At 42.2% G+C, this 20,777-nt stretch overlaps 2 protein-coding genes across 4 annotated transcripts in view; one reads left to right on the forward strand and one right to left on the reverse strand.

Moving 5' to 3' along the window:
- Window positions 1–17,128, forward strand: part of arl10 (ADP-ribosylation factor-like 10) — a 38,748-nt gene extending 21,620 nt beyond the window's left edge. The window contains exons 4-6 of one of the 3 annotated variants that reach the window (XR_013969893.1): window positions 933–1,849; window positions 10,394–10,521; window positions 16,412–17,128. Coding sequence is in view for 1 of the 3 variants with exons in the window: in XM_080867008.1 (XP_080723134.1) it covers window positions 933–1,106 (174 nt within the window). In the remaining 2 variants the exon portion in view is untranslated. Of the gene's footprint in view, window positions 1–932; window positions 4,462–10,393; window positions 10,522–16,411 lie in introns of those variants that run through there. The other 2 variants (XR_013969894.1, XM_080867008.1) reach the window with 2 other exon arrangements.
- Window positions 11,672–19,733, reverse strand: nop16 (NOP16 nucleolar protein homolog (yeast)). Its single transcript, XM_080867009.1, has 5 exons — window positions 19,505–19,733; window positions 18,247–18,355; window positions 17,135–17,189; window positions 15,539–15,645; window positions 11,672–12,380 (listed from the first exon to the last, which is right to left on the reverse strand). The coding sequence occupies exons 1-5, from the start codon at window positions 19,609–19,611 to the stop codon at window positions 12,237–12,239; spliced, it is 522 nt and encodes a 173-aa protein (XP_080723135.1). The 5' UTR covers window positions 19,612–19,733; the 3' UTR covers window positions 11,672–12,236.
- Between the last annotated feature and the right edge of the window lie 1,044 nt (window positions 19,734–20,777).

The raw sequence follows: 20,777 nt of genomic DNA on the forward strand, positions 1-20,777 counted from the left end.
TTTCTCAGAAGTCAAAAATTATTCAATCAGAACTTTTTGTGTTCAGGAATATAAACTAATAAATGTAATTTATGGTCTTAATCACAAAATTAGTTTTTTTCAGGTTTTTGGTAAATGCATATTTTTAGCATTAAAGGTATTTTCATTAAAGAGCTTGTGCATACAGAAACATTAAAAGTTATTTTGGTAATTACCAATATCGTTAATTTTAGGGCAACTGTGGTGGTTTAATGCTCCTGTTGAGGTGTTTGCTAACTAAACCTTTGGCTGTACCGTGACATGGGCTACATAAAGGAGCTCTTTCTAACAGTGATACTGGCGTTCGCCCACCAAGCCTCTGTTCTCTGCCTCGGCTCTCGCTTAGTTTGAACAGCACAGAGATCGTTTCCCACAGAACTCGTGTGCTGGGAAAGACGTGGTGCCAAGAAACGAGGCGGACATCTATAGAGTCGCACCGGGGTTGAATGGTTTGTGTAGGAAGGTGGTTTTAAATTCACTCGCTGCACACGTGAGTTGTGATCACAACAGAGACAACCAGCATTTAAACAGTGTGACATGTAGTAATTTGTAATGACACACTGTGAAGATTTCTGGAAGTTAATGGGAAGGTGTTTTATTCAAATCAGCAAATTTTTTTTGTGGAGGCGAACTCGACGGTATATTTGTTGATAGATACTTTGATTGAAACCTGGGTGGATTTCTAATGTAACTGCTCAGACTTTTGGGTAAATTGGGTATAATTTAAGTTTAACCATTTTTTTACTGGAGTGCTGCGTTAACAAACTTCATACCAGAGATGATGCTTACACAGTTAGATGTTACACAGTTCTTAATTAAAGGTGAGAAACTGGGTTCATTTGCCACAATTAGAAGGTACAAAGCAATAGTGAGATTGTAATAAAAACTCAACCTTTTTTCCCTCCTCTTCGCAGGATAAGCCGAACGCTGTGAGTGTGTCGGAGCTCCACGAAGCCTTGTCTCTGGGCTCCGTGACCAAAGACAGAAAGCTGTTTCTCTTGGCCGCCCAGCTGGACTCTGATGGAGCCCTGAGGAAGTCCTGCAAGTGCCTGGATGCAGTCCAGGACCTGCTGCTCCAGCTAGTCTGATCAAGGATCCTTCCCACAGAGCAGAAGAGTAGGCATGGAAGCAAAGGGGTGGCTTGAGGACACCCTCCTCCTCCTCCTCCTCTCTGGTTTTCTTGTTTAAGCTCAGAGGCAGAGGAGGAGGACGGCGGGAGAGTGAAAAGATGCCAAAACAGAGTGCTGTTTTTTTCAGCACCTCTTCTTCTTTTCTTCTGGTCCTTTTTTTATTAGTTGGCTTTAGAAACAGTAACTTCTCAAGCATCTTACACTTTCCCTCTAACTCATCTGTTCTTGCTCAGTGGAGAAGAGGAAGTGCAGACTGAGGAGGATGAAGACAGAAGGTGGCCCTGAAGTGACTCAGATCTTACAGAGATCACCTTCTGCTGCTGACTCAGACTCTTATTTAATGTCGGCCTGTTACAGGTTTATTTAAGCATGTAGTTTGCGTGTATATAAAATGTGTGCTGTTGGGTGTCAGGTTTGTAGAAACAGATTTTTGTCAGGTTTTCATGTTTTATGAAATGTTTTTGTGTAAAGTCAGATCAGGGCGTTGGCCGAGCAGAACGGTTGGTGTTTGGGGATTGGTTGAGTTTGCTTCAGAGGATGACTTCTGCACTGCAGCTTCTCTGAGATCTGGTGGGACATCGTGTGGAAATTCAAAGGGAAGTCCGAGACTTTAAAAAAGAGTAAAAAATGCAGCATTTTTACTTCTTGCAGGTTTTGTCATTATCAGGGGAACAAAGATTAGAGACTCCAAAGGTCGTAAGGTGAGAATAACTCCTTGCTTATTAAACAGTTTGTCGTTTCCTAGGAAACACTTTTAACAAAACGATGTACAGACACTGGGCGTTAGCTGCTTTTCATTGTTAGCTTAACAGGCTAACAAACATGAACAGCTACTCTTTTTTTCTTCTCTTTCTCTAAACTGTGGCTGAAAGCCTACGTATTCAAATGCTTCATGTTTGAGGTGTGCTGTAATTACTTTAATACAGATACTTAATGTGGCTGCTGTACTTTAAAATAAGTGAAAACAAGCAGGAGTCGTACATTTATTAGTCGGCACAACGTTAGCTAGTCTAGTTCTACTACTGGCAGCTGCAATATAAAAAACCTGTGTGCATATTAATCAGTGATAAATCCATGCACTACCAAAATAATGTCACGCTAACACCATAATGAATTACAGATGTTTATGTTTTCGGTACAAACTCAATGTCTGTCAACTTGGGAGAAGAAGAAACATTCAAAAGTCACGAATCCGTTTCTCGCAGTTTATCCAGCTCGGTCGTACAAGAAAGTGGAAAAAGTCGCCAAAAAAAAGAGTTCATGTTAATAGGATCGAATTGTCAATTGTTTTTGAAACAGCACGACTTTGTAAGTATATTTAGTGTCTGGAGCATGAATCAGCTTTATAAGACGTGGCGCCGTGACGTTTTAAACCTAACCCAGTGTTTTAAATTCAACCAATTTTACATATTTGAAATGTGACCTCTGAAATAATTAACTCTACATTCAGAACAAAGTGATGGCGGACTTTGTTGCTCTGCAAAAGTGGAAAATATGAACTATATGTACACAGATATGAGACTGGATGGGTAAAACAAAAAAGACACAGTTGGAACTTTGTGTTCAGGAAGGTGAAGAAAAAAAAATCAACTTATTTGTGTTCCCAATACAGTTTAATATAATGGCTGTGAGTATTTTAAAAACTCCTGTGAAACTGCATTTTTTTTTTTAAAAAAATGTGTTTGTGGTCATAAAAGTCTTACTGAAGAAACAACACAAGGGGCTGCTGCGACATGGTCGTGAAATACTGTTTATGTCGTGCATTTGCCTGACAAACTTGTGTCTCAGATGGGACATCACTGCTTCTGAGAAATTGGGCTTTTAGATCAATAGAGGCTCTTTGTGATTTTAGATGTCCCGTTAATTCAGAAAACAGGGCAATTGATTTTGTGAACTGAACCCATCGTGCTTCTGTAAACCCTCAAACAATTTCCCAGTTGTCTACCCTCAGATTCTCTAGTTATGGGCAGTAATAGTCAGCAGTGGCTCTAAAATCAATTCTTCGTCTTTATTTTGCCCGTGCAGTCTGGACGTCATCCCATTTATAAGCTCATACTTCCAGTCCCATTTCAGTAGCTGCGTAGGAATCGGTTATCCCGTAAATACACGTCTCCGAATGTGTAAATGCAGTATTTGACTTTTAAGCTCTGTGTAAGATGAAATGGAATTAGCTAGATCTTGAAATGCTGTGTGTGTGCAGCAATGTTCGCTTCCGACGCACAGTTTTACTTTTTAATGAATGTGAAGTTTTATTCCTTGTGATGTAATTCAGAAATGTTTTCACTTTAAAGTTGAGTGGATTTGCTGTTTGAACACTGTTTTATAACCAGTCACTGCATTTCCTGTTTTATGTCTTCTGTTAGATATACATTCATGCATGTCTACATGGATTTTTATCACCAAACCTGAAGGGGACCTTTTCAGTTCATTTCCAGCTCAGTGGGTTTATTCTTGAATTCTACTAGAGTTGCTTTGCATGATTTACGGTTTAAAATAATGCTTATTAATCTAATTACTGGCTGTTAGTGCAACTTGAGAGATGTTTTAGTTCCTTTCCTATCACTTTTCAATCCAACTTTATTCTGAGAATGTGGTTCCCTGGAGAGCCAGGTGGGCGGAGCTTCTGTGCGTAGCAAAAAGCTGCTTGAAGCATGCTGACTCAGTCTGAAGCCTGAACTTGTGACTCACGTGTTTAATATGCAGATCCACCTTTGTAAATGCTGTGACAAAATGTGGAGAAAGATAAAGAAGACATAATCGAGTCATCTCAAACGTCATTCTTAAATGGAAAATTGGTTTAAGTTTGTTTTGCTTGGTTTTTTTTCCGTGTGATAAGAGTGACACAAAGTCTCATGTTTGTCAAGTATTTACTTTACTGACTGCTCTGCTGTAACAAAGACATGCAGATTTGTAAAAGAAAAGAAATGACAACACTGTTTTTCTTCCTTAAAGCATTATTAGTTTTGTCATTAATGCCATCTAAAGAAAAAAAAATGCTTATTTTACTATTACAAAGGTATAACTTGTACTAAACTAAACTTTTCAGTAATACAACTTGCAGCTTTTATCCAAAGTACAATCCACGATGTTATTAAAAAACCTATCCAGTCGTTAAGTCTGACGTCACTAGCCGTGTCTGGGCCTAAACTCCGCTGCAGGTCCATATATCAAACGATCACTATGGCATTACTGAGAGTTGAAAAACTGTCTAAAGTCTTTCATCTTTAATAAAATGATCAGCGTTCTGCTCTACCAGGTGTAACAATTGAGTTTAACATCCAGGCATCCATGAAAACCGAATTTATGACATTTAACGGAGTTAGAAGTTAGCAGGAAGTTAGCTCGCTAGCTTCTATCTAAATACAATATAGCATGTCCTGACTGCGGGGTTTTGGAAACAAATTAAAACGTACAGCTCTGTTATCACTTCCAACATAAATGAATACAGAAACTAAACAGCAGTGACGTTTGTAGGGTTACTGAAGTTGGGCTAGCTGGTATATAATGATGTGCTACGTGACCGCTAGCGACACAGCTATGTTAGCATAATATAAACAAGCTAACCTTTTTTCCACTCGATAAAAGTTAACGTGAGTGTTCTCGGTGGTCAGGAACAAATGTAATCGCATGGCAGGATGCTGTAAAAGGACCAAACTTCATCCAGGAGAACAACTGAGATAATCCATCCACAATACGAGGTTAGTCATTCATATACTGCTGCATGGGCTGGGCTGTAGTTACATCCTAAGGTTTTAAAAACTGAGCTTAAATAAATGATTAGCGGTAATAAAAGCTGAGGGAGGTCAACAGGGATCACTGACTGTTTCAGGAGCTTTTTGAGATCAAATAGAAGAAAATACAAAACATTAAACATGTTAACAACACAAAAGCCATATTAAACGCAGACTACTTTAGACCCGGAAGTAGGATTCGTCACGTCATCACTTAACGACCGGATTTGCCATCCTGTGATAGTATTTCAGGGGTCAAAATGATCCTCCCTGAAATTATTGCACAACCAGCCCAGAGACATAATCTCTTCAGCATGTCCTGGATCTGCTCCAGGCCTCCATTACATGTACGAAGCACCTCACTTAGGAGGAGGTGCCCATGAGGCACCGGGGTCAGATGCTGAACCACTTCAACTGCCTCCTTTTGATGTGGAAGAATAATGGCTCTACTTTGAGCCCCTCTCAATTGAGCCTATTTCTACGGCTGAGCACAGACAACCTTCAGATGCTTCATTTCTGCTGCTGATCTTATTCTTTCTATCTATAGGTCGCGATCATAGGAGAGGGTAGGAACATAGATCAGCCAGTTAATCAACACGTGTCCTTTTACACTCAGTTCTGTCATCACCACAACAGACCAGTACAGCATCTGCATCACTGCCAGGACCACACTAATCTGTCAGTCCATCTCACGCTCCACTCTTCCCAAAATACTAAAACTCTTCCACCTGGGAGAGGACCTCATTCCCAGTCCAGCTGTTCCTGGTTGAGAACCATGGCTTCAGACTACAAGGTGCTAACTCTCATTTCAAGTGCTTCACACTTGCAAACAGCCCTGGTGCAAGCTGAAGTCAACAGAATCACATCGTCTGCATAAAGCAGGAACAAGATCCTGAGACGATCAAACCTTTCAAACTATGGCTGTGCTTGGAAATTCTGTCCATAAATATTATGAACAGAATCAGTGACAGATGGCAGACCAGCGCTCACTGAGAGCGAGCCAAGCTCTCAAGCCTCTCAGTTTGTACAGGAACCCAAAACAACTATAGCTCAACACAGTTATAGACCACAGTTTGCCTCATGCTTTGCACAGGTCGTGCATGAGGCACCGCCTCTCGCCAATGACAGGAAGAGCAAACAGTTGCTACCTTACTGTCCGTCTTGGTTTTAGCGTTGCAGGCCTCACCTCGTTCAAACAGAGTTTTAAAGCCAAGAGTTGGAAAGTGTCATCGATGGTGGAGTTTTCCTCTCCTTTGAGTATCATGGACATGATACAGATCAGATTAGCAAATCTAACCTCAATGTACAAGGACGTTACTTCTAATTGGATGATTTACAAACTCATCCCGCCTTACTACACAGCTTACTTACCCATATGGAAAAGATTTATATAAATCTTATAAAGTTTTTATCTGTTTTGTGTGAAACTTGCATGAAAAGCATACAAGAGTGAAAACAGATATAAGATCCCTCAAAAAATTATATAAATGAAACTTGTATGTTTTGGATACTTACTAAAAGAATATATGAAAGTGGCCACTTTCATGAGTGAATCATATAAGCCTTCTATGATTCACTATATGAAGTAGGCCACATCTGATGCAAGTCTTTTTTTTTCTATTTCTTTTCCATATGGGTAGTTCTGATTGGTTCTCATCTCTCAATATTTGTTTTGTTTTTATTTGTTTATGAAGTTGTAAATACATTTTATGACAGTTTTGTCCTGCATTACTTTTTATTAAGTAATCTTATTTTTAAAGAAAGAAAACCAAGGTCGCTGACAAAAATGCAGTTATTGAGGAGCAAACATCTTTTTTAATTTGTACCCTCAGTTGTAAAAAAGCTGATGAGGTTTTGTCGTCGCCCTGCCGTGTGGAAAGGCTGGCAGTGTGGACACCTAAGGCTACGTTCACACTGCAGGCGAAAGCGCATCAAATCCGATTTTTTTGACCCTATGCGACCCATATCCGATCATGCTATGACAGTGTGAACGGCGCAAATCCGATATTTTCAAATCCGATCTGGGTCACTTTCATATGTGGTCCTGAATCCGATACATATCCGATGTTTTAGAAAGCGACTGCTGTTTGAACGGTCAAGTCGCATTAAATCCGCCTTTTACGTCACCGACACAAGACTGAAGCCAATTATCAGCGCCCGAGAAGACATCGCGAACGCTTCCTGGCCATCCAGTGTAGATGTCAGTGAAACTGTTGGGAAGACAACGTAAACATTTTATTTGTACTGTATAATCTGCAGATTCTGACAGAAATCTGCAGCTATCCTTTGAAGCACCGCTCCTCTCTTAAACAGCAATAAGGATCATTATTAGGTTATTTACATTATTATGTAAATAACAAAATAACTTAAAGCAAAAATTGGGAAACGTAAAGTCCGAAGTCTTTATATTAACGGCCATCAGTCAAACTGTTTGTTCTTGGTCTAAACAGAGCGCGTTGTGTGTGACGTCTTCTTTTGCGCATGCGGGCCGCTTTGAGCGTTCACACTAGAGCGCGTTTGCTGTCGCATTTTATTTGTAGTGTGAACGAGGAGACAAAAAAATCGGATTTGATCAAAAAATCGGAATTGAGCATTAAGACCTGCAGTGTGAACGTAGCCTCTGTGTGTGGGCACTGGGCACAGGTTTAATTCTTTTTATCTGTAGTTCATTTGTTTTGATTTCCCAGAAACAACCGATGGTTAAAGAATTACCAAGAGAGGATTTCATGTCATTCAAAGCCATCAAACCTTGTCGCTCGGCTTAAACAGAGATGAATCCCATGTAAATGAGATGCTAAAGTACAAGTGGGGAAACATGCAGAGTAGACATGCCATAAACACAGGCTTGCACTCAGCTTGTAAGTATCCTGTTATATCACCCGTTGAGTGGAGCTCTGAGATATCCCCTAACAAATATCCTATTTGCTTGCTTGCCTTATCACCCTTGCGTCTGCTGTCTGAGCAATTCACTGCAAACACTGACAATACGAACCAAATCTATAAGTGTCCGGACTTGTTTCTTGGGTGAAGTTCCCCTGCCGGCAGAGCAGGACTTTTATGAATTTGCTGAGACGTCACTCTGGCTCAGTTTCACTCTGTTTTCACGGCAGACTGCTACGAGTGTGACTCAGTCAGCATAAGCCTCACAGCAGGTACGACTCAGGCATAAAACACCCCAAATGACCACTGGCTTGTAACGATACATAACATCTAAAGAATGAAGTGATTCATGAGGGAAAGAGAGAAGGCTGTGCGATATGACCAAAATCTCATATCCCGATATAAGAATTCTATCGTCCGATAACGATATAAATCACACAAATGTAACATTTTCTGTAAATTCTGTGAATCTCGGGCAGCTCGACTTGTGTGAAGTGTTTCCAGCTGGGCGTCGTGTACCTGGAGTCGAGTGTTTTAACCGATGCATGAAACGATACATTTTTAGACTTAAGTTGTAACGGCTGCCGTTTCCTTTGTGAGTATTTATTACACGGCGTGCTGCGGGGAAAAGCCTGTTCTAACGTTTGAGTCTAAGGTTTATTTTTTAGCACCTGGCGGCTCTTTTTTTACTTCTCATCCGTAAATAATCTGCATCTTTCACATGATTCAGTTTATTTTGAAAAGTCTCAACAGGATCTTGAGCTTTATTGTGAAAGGTTTATGTGGAACATAAACAAGCGGACACGCGATGCTGTTACCGTCGTTGTTGCTAACGACAACGCATACACACAGGCGCTCGTCCGTCCGTAGTGTGGTTATATTACATATAAGAGAAAGAGAGAACTTTAAGACATTAATATAGCCACGACAGTGACCATCAAAACCATGAAAAAATGTTGCCGTAAACAGTTTATTTTGCGACACCACGAAACAAACGATAGCGTAAAATGAAACGATAGACGTTTTTATATCATCATCTGATATATATCGTTATATTGAACAGCCCTAGAAAGAGATGCACCATGGGTGAAACCTGACTTCCATGAATGTCATTTTAGTACATGACGTAACTTCCAGGAAACTGCACCTGCCAAAACAGTTATATAACAGATACAAGACTGTCCTTGCATGCTAGTGTATATACAGAATGCACAAGAATGAGTATAACGCCAAAAGAAACCCCCCAAACCTTATCAAGGTAGCCTTATCAAATCCAAGTCACAGAGTTGCTCTTATTGATTGCATTGATTGATTGCACAGGCCCAGCAGCCACCATTCCCTAACCAGTTAGCAAGTGGTTGCTGGAAGTTGCTGTCACTGGTGGTGGGCTGGTTGCAAAGAGTGTGCTCCAGTCAAAAACTTCCTTGAAATGATGTTAGTCGCCCACAGATTGCTGTGGTAGCCCAACATTCGCCATTTACTCTGAGCTGTGCTGAAACTGTGAATTTCAAAAGACAGTTTTTACTTAGAAGCCAAACGACCTCAGTTTAGTTGCAGAGTGTTTACAGGTAATCTGCGAGCTTTGGGGTCTTTCTCACCTGGTGATTTCCAGCAACCACTCGCCAACCAGCGGATGCTGGTGGTTGCAAACCGGGGAAATACAAATATTTCCTCAGCACTCACTGTACACAAATATGAAGTAATGTCTTAAACCAAACTTGGTAAAAAAAAAAAAACCCCACAAAGGTCCTGAATTTTCACGCTGAACGACTCTGTTAATAATTCACAAGCAGCGGTGTTTATTTATAAACTGAGCAATCACGCCCGACATTCCTTCAGTACGACCTCAGATAAGAACTTCCTGCTCTCACGCCAAAGATCTTTTTCTTGGCTGTAAATGATTGATGAGAGCTCAGAAGGTGAAACAGCTGATGAAGAGTTTATCTCCTGCACGACAGCTAAACAACATCTTGACAATCTAACAACAACCAAAGACGATAAAGGTACAAACCAGATGTTACCTAGTCTCAGTTTAACAGACGGGGTCATAAAAACTTGCCATGATTTCATAATCAGTTATTTTTTGCTGAATAAAAGGAATCATGCCAGTTTTATGCATATATATATATATATATATATATATATATATGTGCATAAAACTGGCGTGATATATATATATATATGAACACAAAACGTAAGCGTTTGATCGATTAGTTCAGAAATGATCACAATAGAAACACTTTTCCTTGTTATATCTGAATTATTAGATGTTACAGCAGATCTGCCATCAGTGTTTCACACAGGGAGGGAAATGACTTGGATTCATAGGCACGTGTGGATTGAACAGGACTGATTGGTTAACATCACCTTCATGGTCCAACCAGGATGTGTCCCAATCATTTTATTTAATCTTGGATTTATTTGGTTTTGTTTCTTATCATGATAATTTGACATTTTACCATGAACTCTGGGACAGATGTTCAGTGTTCCCACAGCATGAATTTAAGATTTTAAGCGAGGGGTGTCAAACATAAGCCCCAGGAGCAGAACTCGACCCGGCAAAGACTCACAGCTTTAGAATAAGAAGGAGTGCATAGATCCTTAATTTTAACTGTATTTTCATGACTTTTACAGCTTTTCTTATTGACAAAGACCACCCAGCCACCCTTAACCACCATTTTTGCAACTCTTGGGTTGATTGTCGTGAAGAGCGAGAGGCGGGCTGTGAAACTGAGGGACGCTGAACGTTCATTGGTTAGCCAGTGAGTAAATTATTTTACCTTGGTTTATCTGCCTTTCTGACTAATGGAGACCATAATCTACATCATCAGTATCACAACGTAGTCATGAAGACAAGAAACTAGAAGCTGAGCCCTTGAACTCATCATGGCTCAGCGGGGCCATCGTCTCACAGTCGCCGCCCCCTTGTGGTCATTAAAATAACTGCGTTTTGTCTCCTTTGTTCAAACCCCCCAGCCCTGTAAAATAAAACTCTTCATGAGAGCACCTTTTAAAAATAAATCATTAGGACAACGTGGAGGTCTGTTAATGGGATTCACTGAATACAGGCTGATTCATTAGACCTAGCCTGTCTTCAGAGGAGCTCACGGACGGGTGTTTCCCTTTCTTCAAAAGGACATCACGACCTGTCTGTTATCACGCATCTCCCGTTCGCCTCAGGGTCATCGTGTCTGTCCTCACTTCCATCTCCACTGATTAAACTGTCGTCTCCTCCAGGTTTTTCAAAGACGGTGAAGCACTTCGAGCGTCCGATTAAAACATGTTTTTAAATTTAAGACATCCTGATTCGGCTTCTCCTGCAGAATTAATCTCGTATCAAACACTCAAATTAACGTGTACGTTTATATTAAACACTTGCGTGTTCAGTAAAAGAGTAAAACCAGACTCTAATGAGGTTTCTACCTAAACACAGTGAACAAACTTCCTCTGCATTTGAACACAATTAAAGCAAAGACTGAAGCTGAACTCCACTGCAACGAGAATTTAGTTTACAATACACATTGTGCACAAAAAATAAATAAATCACAAAATATTTTTCCGGTGCGCTCCCTTATTGGTGGAATTTTTAAAGCCTTTCAACAAGTTGTTTGAATCAGCTCGAGAGCTGTTTAAAGACTTGTTTCAAATCTCCAAGTTTCTACTATTGGACTCTGCTTAAGGAGCTTTGCATGATTGACAGTTTGAAATAATCCTTACGTAGTTCCCATCACTTAAAGAAGAATTGCTTAAAACAGAGCTGTGCAATGTAATTTTAGGTCTTTAGAGCCACGCCAAAAGCAAGATCTGGGTCACGCTTTCACACGGCGTTAACATTTTTGTAGAGCTCTCCTCCAAATCAGCAAAAATATTTTGATCTGTCGCTTCTGGTCACATCCAGAAACTCTTTGAGCGTCCCAACAATCATCCCGACTTTTATTTCTGGCTCAAAAAACGCTCACATATTTGCTATTTATCAGTAAAAACATTCACCAACTTCTTTATTTTAGCACCTCACTTGATATTCGATCTCTGCACAGATCATTCTTGTCTCGTGGTTTCGGACTTTGGTTTGCTTGGGAATAAAAACAGAAATCAATTAACACACCAATAAAAATAGATCCATTTTTCATGATTTTACTTGGATGTTCGGGTCCTCCTGTGGTTTATGAGGATTATGGAGGAAACTGAAATACTTTTATCCCAGAGAGGGAAAAAACCCACACCTGCTGGACGAGTTTCAAGGGGTTTAAATGATTAAAAATCTCATTTCAGTCATGTTTGACTTTCACAAGAAGGAACGAATAAATCCTGAAACAAAATGACTCAATTAAAAATACAACAGGAGAGAGAAACGTCCCAGAACATGGACGTGTTTCCTCGGCACTCGCCAACAGCTCCGGTATTTTACTCTCCGTCCAAACACTTGACCTCAGTCTGAATGTCCACAGTCCACTTCCTCAGACCCACAGCAGATCTTCTACTGGACCATCGGCTCTGGAGCTGCGAGCGAGCTGACGAAGGCCTCGTAGTGCTGCGGGTGGCAGCGTTTATACTCGCTGATTTTCCTCTTGATCTGTTTGGGCGTGTCCTGGTAGTAGTTCTTCTCGTCTCTGGCCATCGCCTGCAGAGCGGGGAAGGAAGGGACAGCAGCGTGAGAGAGCCTTCCTCTGTGAACATTAACATTTTTACTGTCAGCATCTTGCTCTTGTTTTCCACTGACTGATGGGTCTTAGTTTAAATAATGGATCCATGCTGTATTAGAAAACAAGTGGTCAGTTTAACTCTCAGCATTTCCCACCTGCTACGTGCTGATCTTTAATTTTTATTCCTCCATGATCGCCTGTAAGATAACCTTCTTGTTCAGCTAACCAGCTTGTGCTTTCAGACACCAGCTAACTTGCTGTCCAAGTTGTTTTCAACATTTTTCAGCTTCCTTTCCAGTGAGTCTCTCATCCTTTGGACCGACTCCAGCTCCCCCATCCACTCGACTACAGCTGTCAACTGAAGTCTTTCTTCTGCGGAAAATTAAAGGATCTCCCTAAAAAGATCTGCAACCAGTGGAGGACTGGTTCATGTGCAGCCCGACTGCGCCCAGGAAGGTGGAGCTGGAGTCAGTCTTTGGATGAATGACTCACTGGAGAGGCAGCCAAAAGTCCCTCCTAATGAGAATCTGTGATGAACGCCTTGTATGAAATATTATTATACAAAGAGCCGGGAGATGACTGCTGTTCTGCACCAGGACTTTTCTTTTTCAATTTTGTTTACACATAATCCCAACAAAATTCCTCTCAACGTGGTTCATACTGTAAGCCAAAGACCCTACAGCAGGGTCGGCAACCTGCGGCTCCTCAGTCCTTATAGTGCGGCTCCGCGTGGTTTGGGAAAATAAATTAGTTTTTTTAAGTATTTAACTGAAGTGCATTTTATTTATGTCAGTTCTTTTTTAACTTGTAGTTCTAAATTGGAAGATTATTGTGATATTGAAATATAAAAATAAAATTATATTCTATTATTTTTTCATCACTCAAAATAAGCGTCACACTCGCAGAAGCCGGTGTACCCGCCGAAACGCCGTGCATTTATCGAGACTTTCAACTCCAGGTAGGCCAGTTATGGATCTTCGGATCCACATTATGTCGGCAGCTGTTCTCCACCGTGAACTACGTTAAAGACAAACACCGCTCACGCCTCACAGACGACAGCTTACAGTCCTGTAAAGATGAAAGTGACTTCTTACAGCCCTGATCTGCAGACGCTGTGCGCAGAGGTTCAGGAGCAGAAGTCCCGTTGTAAACATATCACGGCAGACCCGACGATGTTTGCATGAACACGCTTTTCAACATCTCTTTATTGACCACTTTTCACACACGGTTGCTGTACGCACACAGCCGGCTGTAGCTTTGCAGCTCACAGCCCGACACACGCCAACACAACAGCACAGACGTTAAGGCGGCGAGGCGTGATTGCGGGTGCCGCTCAGGTGCGTCCGCCTCCCCTGTAGCGGCGCTGCAGACCACGCCCCGCCACACACATTAACCAGGTAAAATACATATTTATGCAGAATTCTGCAAAGATCTATTTTTCATTTTTTAGCAGCATAGTGCTTTTTTTCCAATTATTTTTTAAAAGTCAGGTGAAGGCTCCAAAAGGCGATATGAGGGTGGCAGCACAACAGTTTTTGTTTGCTGGATCATTTTCGTTCAGCTTTCCTTTTGTTATATTTCTTTAAGAGTTCAAATGTGTTCATTACATAAATAAAATGTAATTTTCTCTGTAGCACTTCATGGATTTCATAAGCAACACACCTTAGTTGTTCACACAAAGCATAAAGGTAAAAAACAGTATATACAGTGTTATCTTCATTTTAGATGTCAAAAAGTATTTGCGGCTCCCAGCGTTTTCTTTGACGTTGAACCCGGGTCCAAATGGCTCTTTGGGTGTTAAAGCTTGCTGACCCCTGACCTACAGTAATACAGAGAAAACCCCAACAATCCAACAACCACCTAATGATGTAGCGCTTGATGACACCGGGAAGAAACCTCCAGCATGAGCGGTGTTAGGGGCAATGAGTGTTTCCTACATATTAATTATACCTGGGCGGTGATCAGGTGTAATAACCACCAAGTATATTCAGCACCTGATTTTAAAGTTTATTAAAAAAAGTTTCCATTACATTTTATTTTGAAAGTTCAGTCGTTCCTAGCCAGAGAGGCCTCAGCCTTCCCTTCAACCTGCTGTTGAGATGATCCTCGATGTCATTCAGCCGACTCACAGCTGGAACACAGCTAGTGACGGCTGTCAGCACCTACAGCTACAATCCAAGATGGCGGAGTCTGATGGGATCAGTGGGACGAGTGAGTCACCGGAGAGCCAGCTGATCACATCGCTCTGACTGATGAAGTACTGCTACAGTTCAAGCAGTTATTCCATCTGCTGGTAATTCGATGGTTGACCTCGGTCTGAATGTTCTTCTGTGTTTTGATTTGTAAAATAAAAAAAGCATCACTTTGATGGGAGCAGAAGTATACACCCGGGTCTGAACTGCAATAAAACCCTTGAATCTGCCGACACGTTCTCAGTGCGAAGCTCCAGCTGACACATTCGGCTCAAAAAGTCGAGGGTGGAAAATTTCTCCGTGAAGGACGTTTCATTGTACAGAGAAAAATCCACACTCTCACAATATCCCCTCTTATTGACTGACTCTGGCTTGGCAGCGCTCCCGGCGGTGACTCAGTCTCATCTAAAGCAACTGTTGAAAATTCATTTTAATGAGTCATTTTTCTAATAAAAGCTCGGTTTAAACCTCTGCCACACACTGCTCTGTTTATCCAAGTCACTTCAGGGTTATTCCAAGTATAAAAAACTACAACAATCAATGCCTCTGATCCGACCCCCTCAGAATCAGGTGATTTTTCTGTGCAATAACTGCAGTATATTTAATATTTATCCTCACAACGTGATTATTTTCTGAGTTACAGGCTCATGAAACACAAAGATGACACATGCTCCGGCCTATCTCCCCCTTAAATAAGATAAAGCAGGCCCTGACGTGCTTCGAGGCTGTTACAGGTGCAGATATGGGATGCCTCTTGCAGAGACCATGGGTGACGCACATGAGTAACGGTCACTTGGGGGTTTCTGACCTTTTACTGTCAGTACCTGCTTATTTTTGTGAAACTTTCATGAATAACTCAGGAAATTGGCCGTAAAATGAAGGAGCTGTAATTTACTGTTAAATCCAGATGAAAGTCACTGTGGTCCAAGCTTGGTCGTTCTTACCTTGTAGTCCTGGTTGTGCTCTCGGATCATGTACTGAACGTATTCGATCAGGTCGGTCGATAACGTCTTGGTGTCTTTGCCGGGGAGGCTGGCCTCTGCCTCCAGCTCTGCTCACACAAACCAAAGAAGAACAAAAACACTCTTCTCAGGTTTAACAGGAAGAAGGTAAATATGCAAACTGAAATAAGGTTGCCGACGCAGACGAGCGTTTCTGAGCTGCGACCTTGCCACAGGTTGGAAATAAAAACGGTGAATCTGCAGCTGCTGCTTCTATAACATCACAACAAACACACAGAAGTGAAACACGGCTTCATTTTAATTGGTTTAGTTAGGCTGCATTCACAGAGCGCGCAACGTGAAAAGACTTTTGGAAGTGAAGTGAAGAAGCCGTCATTAAAAACACTGACATGTCATTAAGCAGCAGCAGCCGAGGACGATTTATCCTGACTCCGCCCCCACCCCAGCGCCACGGTAACGGTCAACTCACCATGCTCGTGTATTTCCAAAGTGTCTGTCCGCTCAAAGTGCTTCACACTACAAGTCACATTGTTAACCATGTGCTTTATATTGTAAGGTGACGACCACAACGCTACTGAGAAATGCCAACAATCAGAAGACCCCCTATATCAGAGGGGTCCAACATAAGGCCCGTGGGCCAGGATCCGGCCCACTGGACAAACTCTCGACGTTTAACTGTTTTTCTTGAACTGTACAGTTGTCCCGTTGATAAAGACCTCTCCACAGCCGCTCATACTGAAGGAATAAAAACTAGATAAACGATTAAATGGCAGTAAAGTTTTTTTTTTTCACTATTATGGAAAAATCCCCCAATCTGGACGACGAGCTAACAGAACTTTTTCTGTAATTTTACAGATTTGCTACCCACTCTGGCTGCCTCGTGGTCGAGCTCACGAGCTGAACCGGACAGACCGGTGTACGGATGAAGTGTTTGGGAATATTTGCTAAATCCTAGAAGCACAGCCTGGTTGGCATCCACGAGCAGGCTTTAAACGAGCCGTGGTGACCAGCATCCAGCCAACTCTGACCACAACAAACCCTCCTCGGGCTCTGTGCAGCGGCCGGCTCAGTGGCCTCTGTTGGGCTACGTTAGTGACGGAGACGAGCGCCGATCTACGTTCCTGCCCTCACCTGCACCTCAGAAAGGTGAATAGACTCAGACTCAGGGTGGAGACATCAGACCCTCAGACGGAGTCCAGAGTCGGGACAATAACCCTCCACATCTGAGTGAGCAGGCCGGGATGCCTCTGCTGAGGTCACCGACCTTTCTGTTGTTCTCTTATTGTCATTTATCAACCTTGGCATCGCCCTGTAAACTTACTGCTTCTCCATCGACTTATTGTCTTTATAAGATCACATCTTATTCTCACGTTGATCGGAGCCAATGAACTAGAAATCATCCCTAAATCATAGAAGTGTGACAGAAAAACATGCTGACATCATGGACACACAGCTCCTGGCTCCAGATAAAAGAAGAATAAATGAATAAATGAGCAGGTGGGGTTTAGTTTAGCGTTTCCTGTCACCTGCAGGATGAAGTGAAGCAGACATTCATGTACATGAGGAGGAGACACTCACGCTGTACGATGAAGGGTTTGGTGACGACAGCAGGCTTCTTGTCTTCCCGGGGGAGCTGCACGCGTGGAAGAAAAACACAATGAAGGTCATCAGGCAGCCTGTTTGGACTCTGGGTTAATAAACATAATCATCCGTCTTCCACCGTAATGCGACGCGATGACAGCTGTGAAATGTGCTTTATCTCATCTGCGACGACGTTTCGGGAGACAAAACCGTTTAAGTGTCCTCGCCGCCGAGCCCGGGGGGAAGACACGAATTCATCATTTAGTCGCCGTCACAGGAGAACAAAATGAAAACGTCTGAATGTCTGAAGGCTGCTGGAAAACAAAGTGCAGCCCGCAGGCCGGCATTCACTCGGTTTAGCCCCGGGTTGAAACGGCAGCGGTGATTAATTAAAAACACGAGCAGCTGTAAAACATCAGCCGGGATAAATTCAGGAGGTAGCATCTCTGTTTCTGTCTGAAACCTGGAGCAATCAAACATCTCAGGCTGAGTGCAGACTTCATAATTAACACTCTGTCGCCCCCTTCAGGCTCAAACTAACATTTGCAGGAGGTCAACACAAACATGCTGCAAGTTTAATGTGCTGGTTGTTTTTAACATTAACAGAATTTATAGCAAAAACTTGAGGTCATTCCTTCATTTCAGGTGTTTGCAGTTGCTATAAATATGACTGATTTAATCACTTTCATCTTTAGCTCTACACTCACAGACCACTTCATTAGGTACACCACCTCAGCTGCTCGTTAACACAAATATCTAATGAGCCAAAAACCACTCATTACAGCCAAGGTAGGCGGAGGAACATCTCTGGGTGCATACTGCTTGAAGCAGATGTGCTACAGCGGCAGAAGACCACGCCGGTGCCAGTCCTGTCAGCTAAGACCTGAGGCTAATTCACACAGGCTCACCAAAACTGAATGACAGATGATTAGAAAGATTGGATAGAAGACCTGAATAAAATATAAACATTCACAACCAGAATTTATGAATAAATTCATATTTATGTTTCGAAACTGACTTTGGACCCTTACTGCATCTAAAACATGTTTTTAGAGCAAATTAAGCGCAGCTAAAGAGATCCGAGACCTAAACTGTGCGCAGTCTCTTACCTTCTGCTGTTTTATGGGCAGAGAGTGGTTAGGATCAAAAGCCAGACCCATCTCCTGCAGGTTCCTGGCGACGGACTTGTTGTCGTCCCACGCATTTCGAATCTGAGATCTGACAACGACAACATGTTAGACATGAGAACAGCTCATCTACTGCAGCCTAGCACGTGACCAAGAGCACAACTTTGTCTGTAGAATCGAGTCTTTAATGCACAGGAACAGTTATTCACCAGATTTATTACTAATAAATGAAACCCTTAGTCCTCCAACACAGCCTGTATTTTCTTTAAGAGGTCTTCAGGAATACTTCGCCAAGCTTTCTGAGGACATTCAAAGCTCTTCTTTTGTTCCTTTCACTTTCATGACCCCACAGTGCTTCAATAACGTCGAGGTCTTGGCTCGGGGAGGCCGATCCATGACTGATGCTGTTCTATCCAGATATGCTTTTACTGCACTGACACTGAGATCACTGTCATGCTGACAAATGCAACCGTTGCCAATCAGATGCTTTCCAGATGATCTGTGTGGTGGATCAAAATCTAATGGTACTTTTTAACGGTGTTGCCAAGATACCCAGCTCCACTGGCTGAAATGCAGCTCCAAACCATCACAGAGGCTCCTCTGATGGAGTGATGATGAGGAATAATCCCTCCATCAGATCTGCTGCCACTGATTTTCAGTCCAGTGTTTGGATAATTGGCAAACCTCAGCCCAATCTTCCTGTTTCCCTCCGTTAACAATGACTTCCTGACAGCCAGTAAACCGCAGATCCATCTCTCAGGCCCTGTGTCAGGTCTTTGCGGGATTTATTTTCCTTCCATTTCTTAAGGACATGACTTGTCCAGTTTTCTCAGCATTTTTAAAGACACCCTGCACATCTGCTGCAACATTTCAGTTGTTGGTTCACATAAAAGAGGACATTTTAGTGCCTGTCACCGTCACTAATGATCATTTCCATCCTCCGTCTGTGTATCACTCAAACAACTGCATTAAAAACAGCAGGTGAGGTTTTAGTGGGCCTCTGTACATTCATCCTCTAACATCAAACAGCTGATTTCATGACAAATATTCAGTTCACACTCAGATACTTGTGTTAAAAGTATAAAATACTCTCTTTTATGAAGACTTTATCCAAATGGAACAAATGGGACCAACAATCTTTGGTCCCATTTTCTCGGGGCACTGATATGTTTTGGCTGCAGCTTTAACAACGTGTTTTTGCATCATTCCTACTAATATTAGCACACATGCTAACACTCACTGCTCGATCCTCGGGTTCGACTTCTTCTTGTTCTTCGTCTTCACGTTCTTCCGGTTCCGGTTGTAGTCAAACTTCTTCCTCCGGGCTGACTGCTTGGCTCGCGGCATTTTAGAGATTTTCCTCCGTTTTCAGAGCCGCAAACTTTGTATTGCTCTTACTGTGGCTCAAAAAATCAGAAAGGAACAGCCAACGTGCGGGCAGCAACAGGAAGCACGTGTTTGGTTTGTGCAGGTCATGTGACGACTAGGCCACACCCCTCCAACCCAACCGCTTTTCTTTTCTCATTTTTTTCAGAATGTACAGAGTCCATCTGCAAAAACAAAATAAAATAAAATAAAAAAGAATATAGTACAGGAGAAAATAAACACATTTTAATATTTACAAAATAATGTGACATAAAAAATAAAAATATAAACGAAGAAATTATTTTCTCTGCTTAAAGCAATTATTTTATAAATCAAATAATTCAAATAATTTTGCGGGAAAAACTTAAAAAATAGAAAGTTTTAAGTTTACTGTATGTTATGCCAAATTGCTAAGATATTAACAGAGGTGAGTCCAGAAGGGGACATGTGGGTCTCCCATCCCAACAAGCCGCTGGATCAGAGTATTGTTAATCTTACAGTGGTACAGTGGTACAGGTACACACCGGCTCACTCCTTGGCGGCCGCTTATCGGGGCCTGGAGCCTGGGGCTTGCTCGGGCCACTTCGGAGGTGGGGTGCCCCCGGCCTCTCGGCCTGGGGCTCGGTCACTCAGGCACGGCTGGCTGCCGGCGGAGCTCACGGGCGCGTCACTGCAACTCCCCCTGGCTTCTGCTCCGCGGCTGCTGGTCTTCCTTGGTCTCTTGTGTTCTGGGGGCCTCTGGATGTCTGGAGTTTTGATCTCCTCCATACCTGCTTCATGCCCTGGAGGACGGGGCTGTGCCCCCCCCCCCCCCCCCCACACACACCCTCTAGCAGATCATTACATGAAGGAACCTTTTAAAAAACAAAAAACAAGCGCGTCCATGCTCACAGGTGTACACACGGGTGATCACACCCACAAACTACACCCTTTTTGGCTCCTACCTCAAAGCACACTGTGTTCTGTTGATCTTATGTGCTGCACAATAATGTTTAACATTTAGTATTTACTGTCATATTCCCATATATCATTGTGATGTTGTTTATTCTATTACTCTTGTTCTCTTCTGCTTGTTTTCTTTTTTCTTTCTCAGCAGGTGATCCAGGTGATTGATATATGCATTTTTTTTTCTCTGCCCGTTCTGTTGG

Source organism: Rhamphochromis sp. 'chilingali' (assembly GCF_963969265.1).
Source record: "Rhamphochromis sp. 'chilingali' genome assembly, chromosome: 19".
In the NCBI taxonomy this organism is placed as follows: domain Eukaryota; kingdom Metazoa; phylum Chordata; class Actinopteri; order Cichliformes; family Cichlidae; genus Rhamphochromis; species Rhamphochromis sp. 'chilingali'.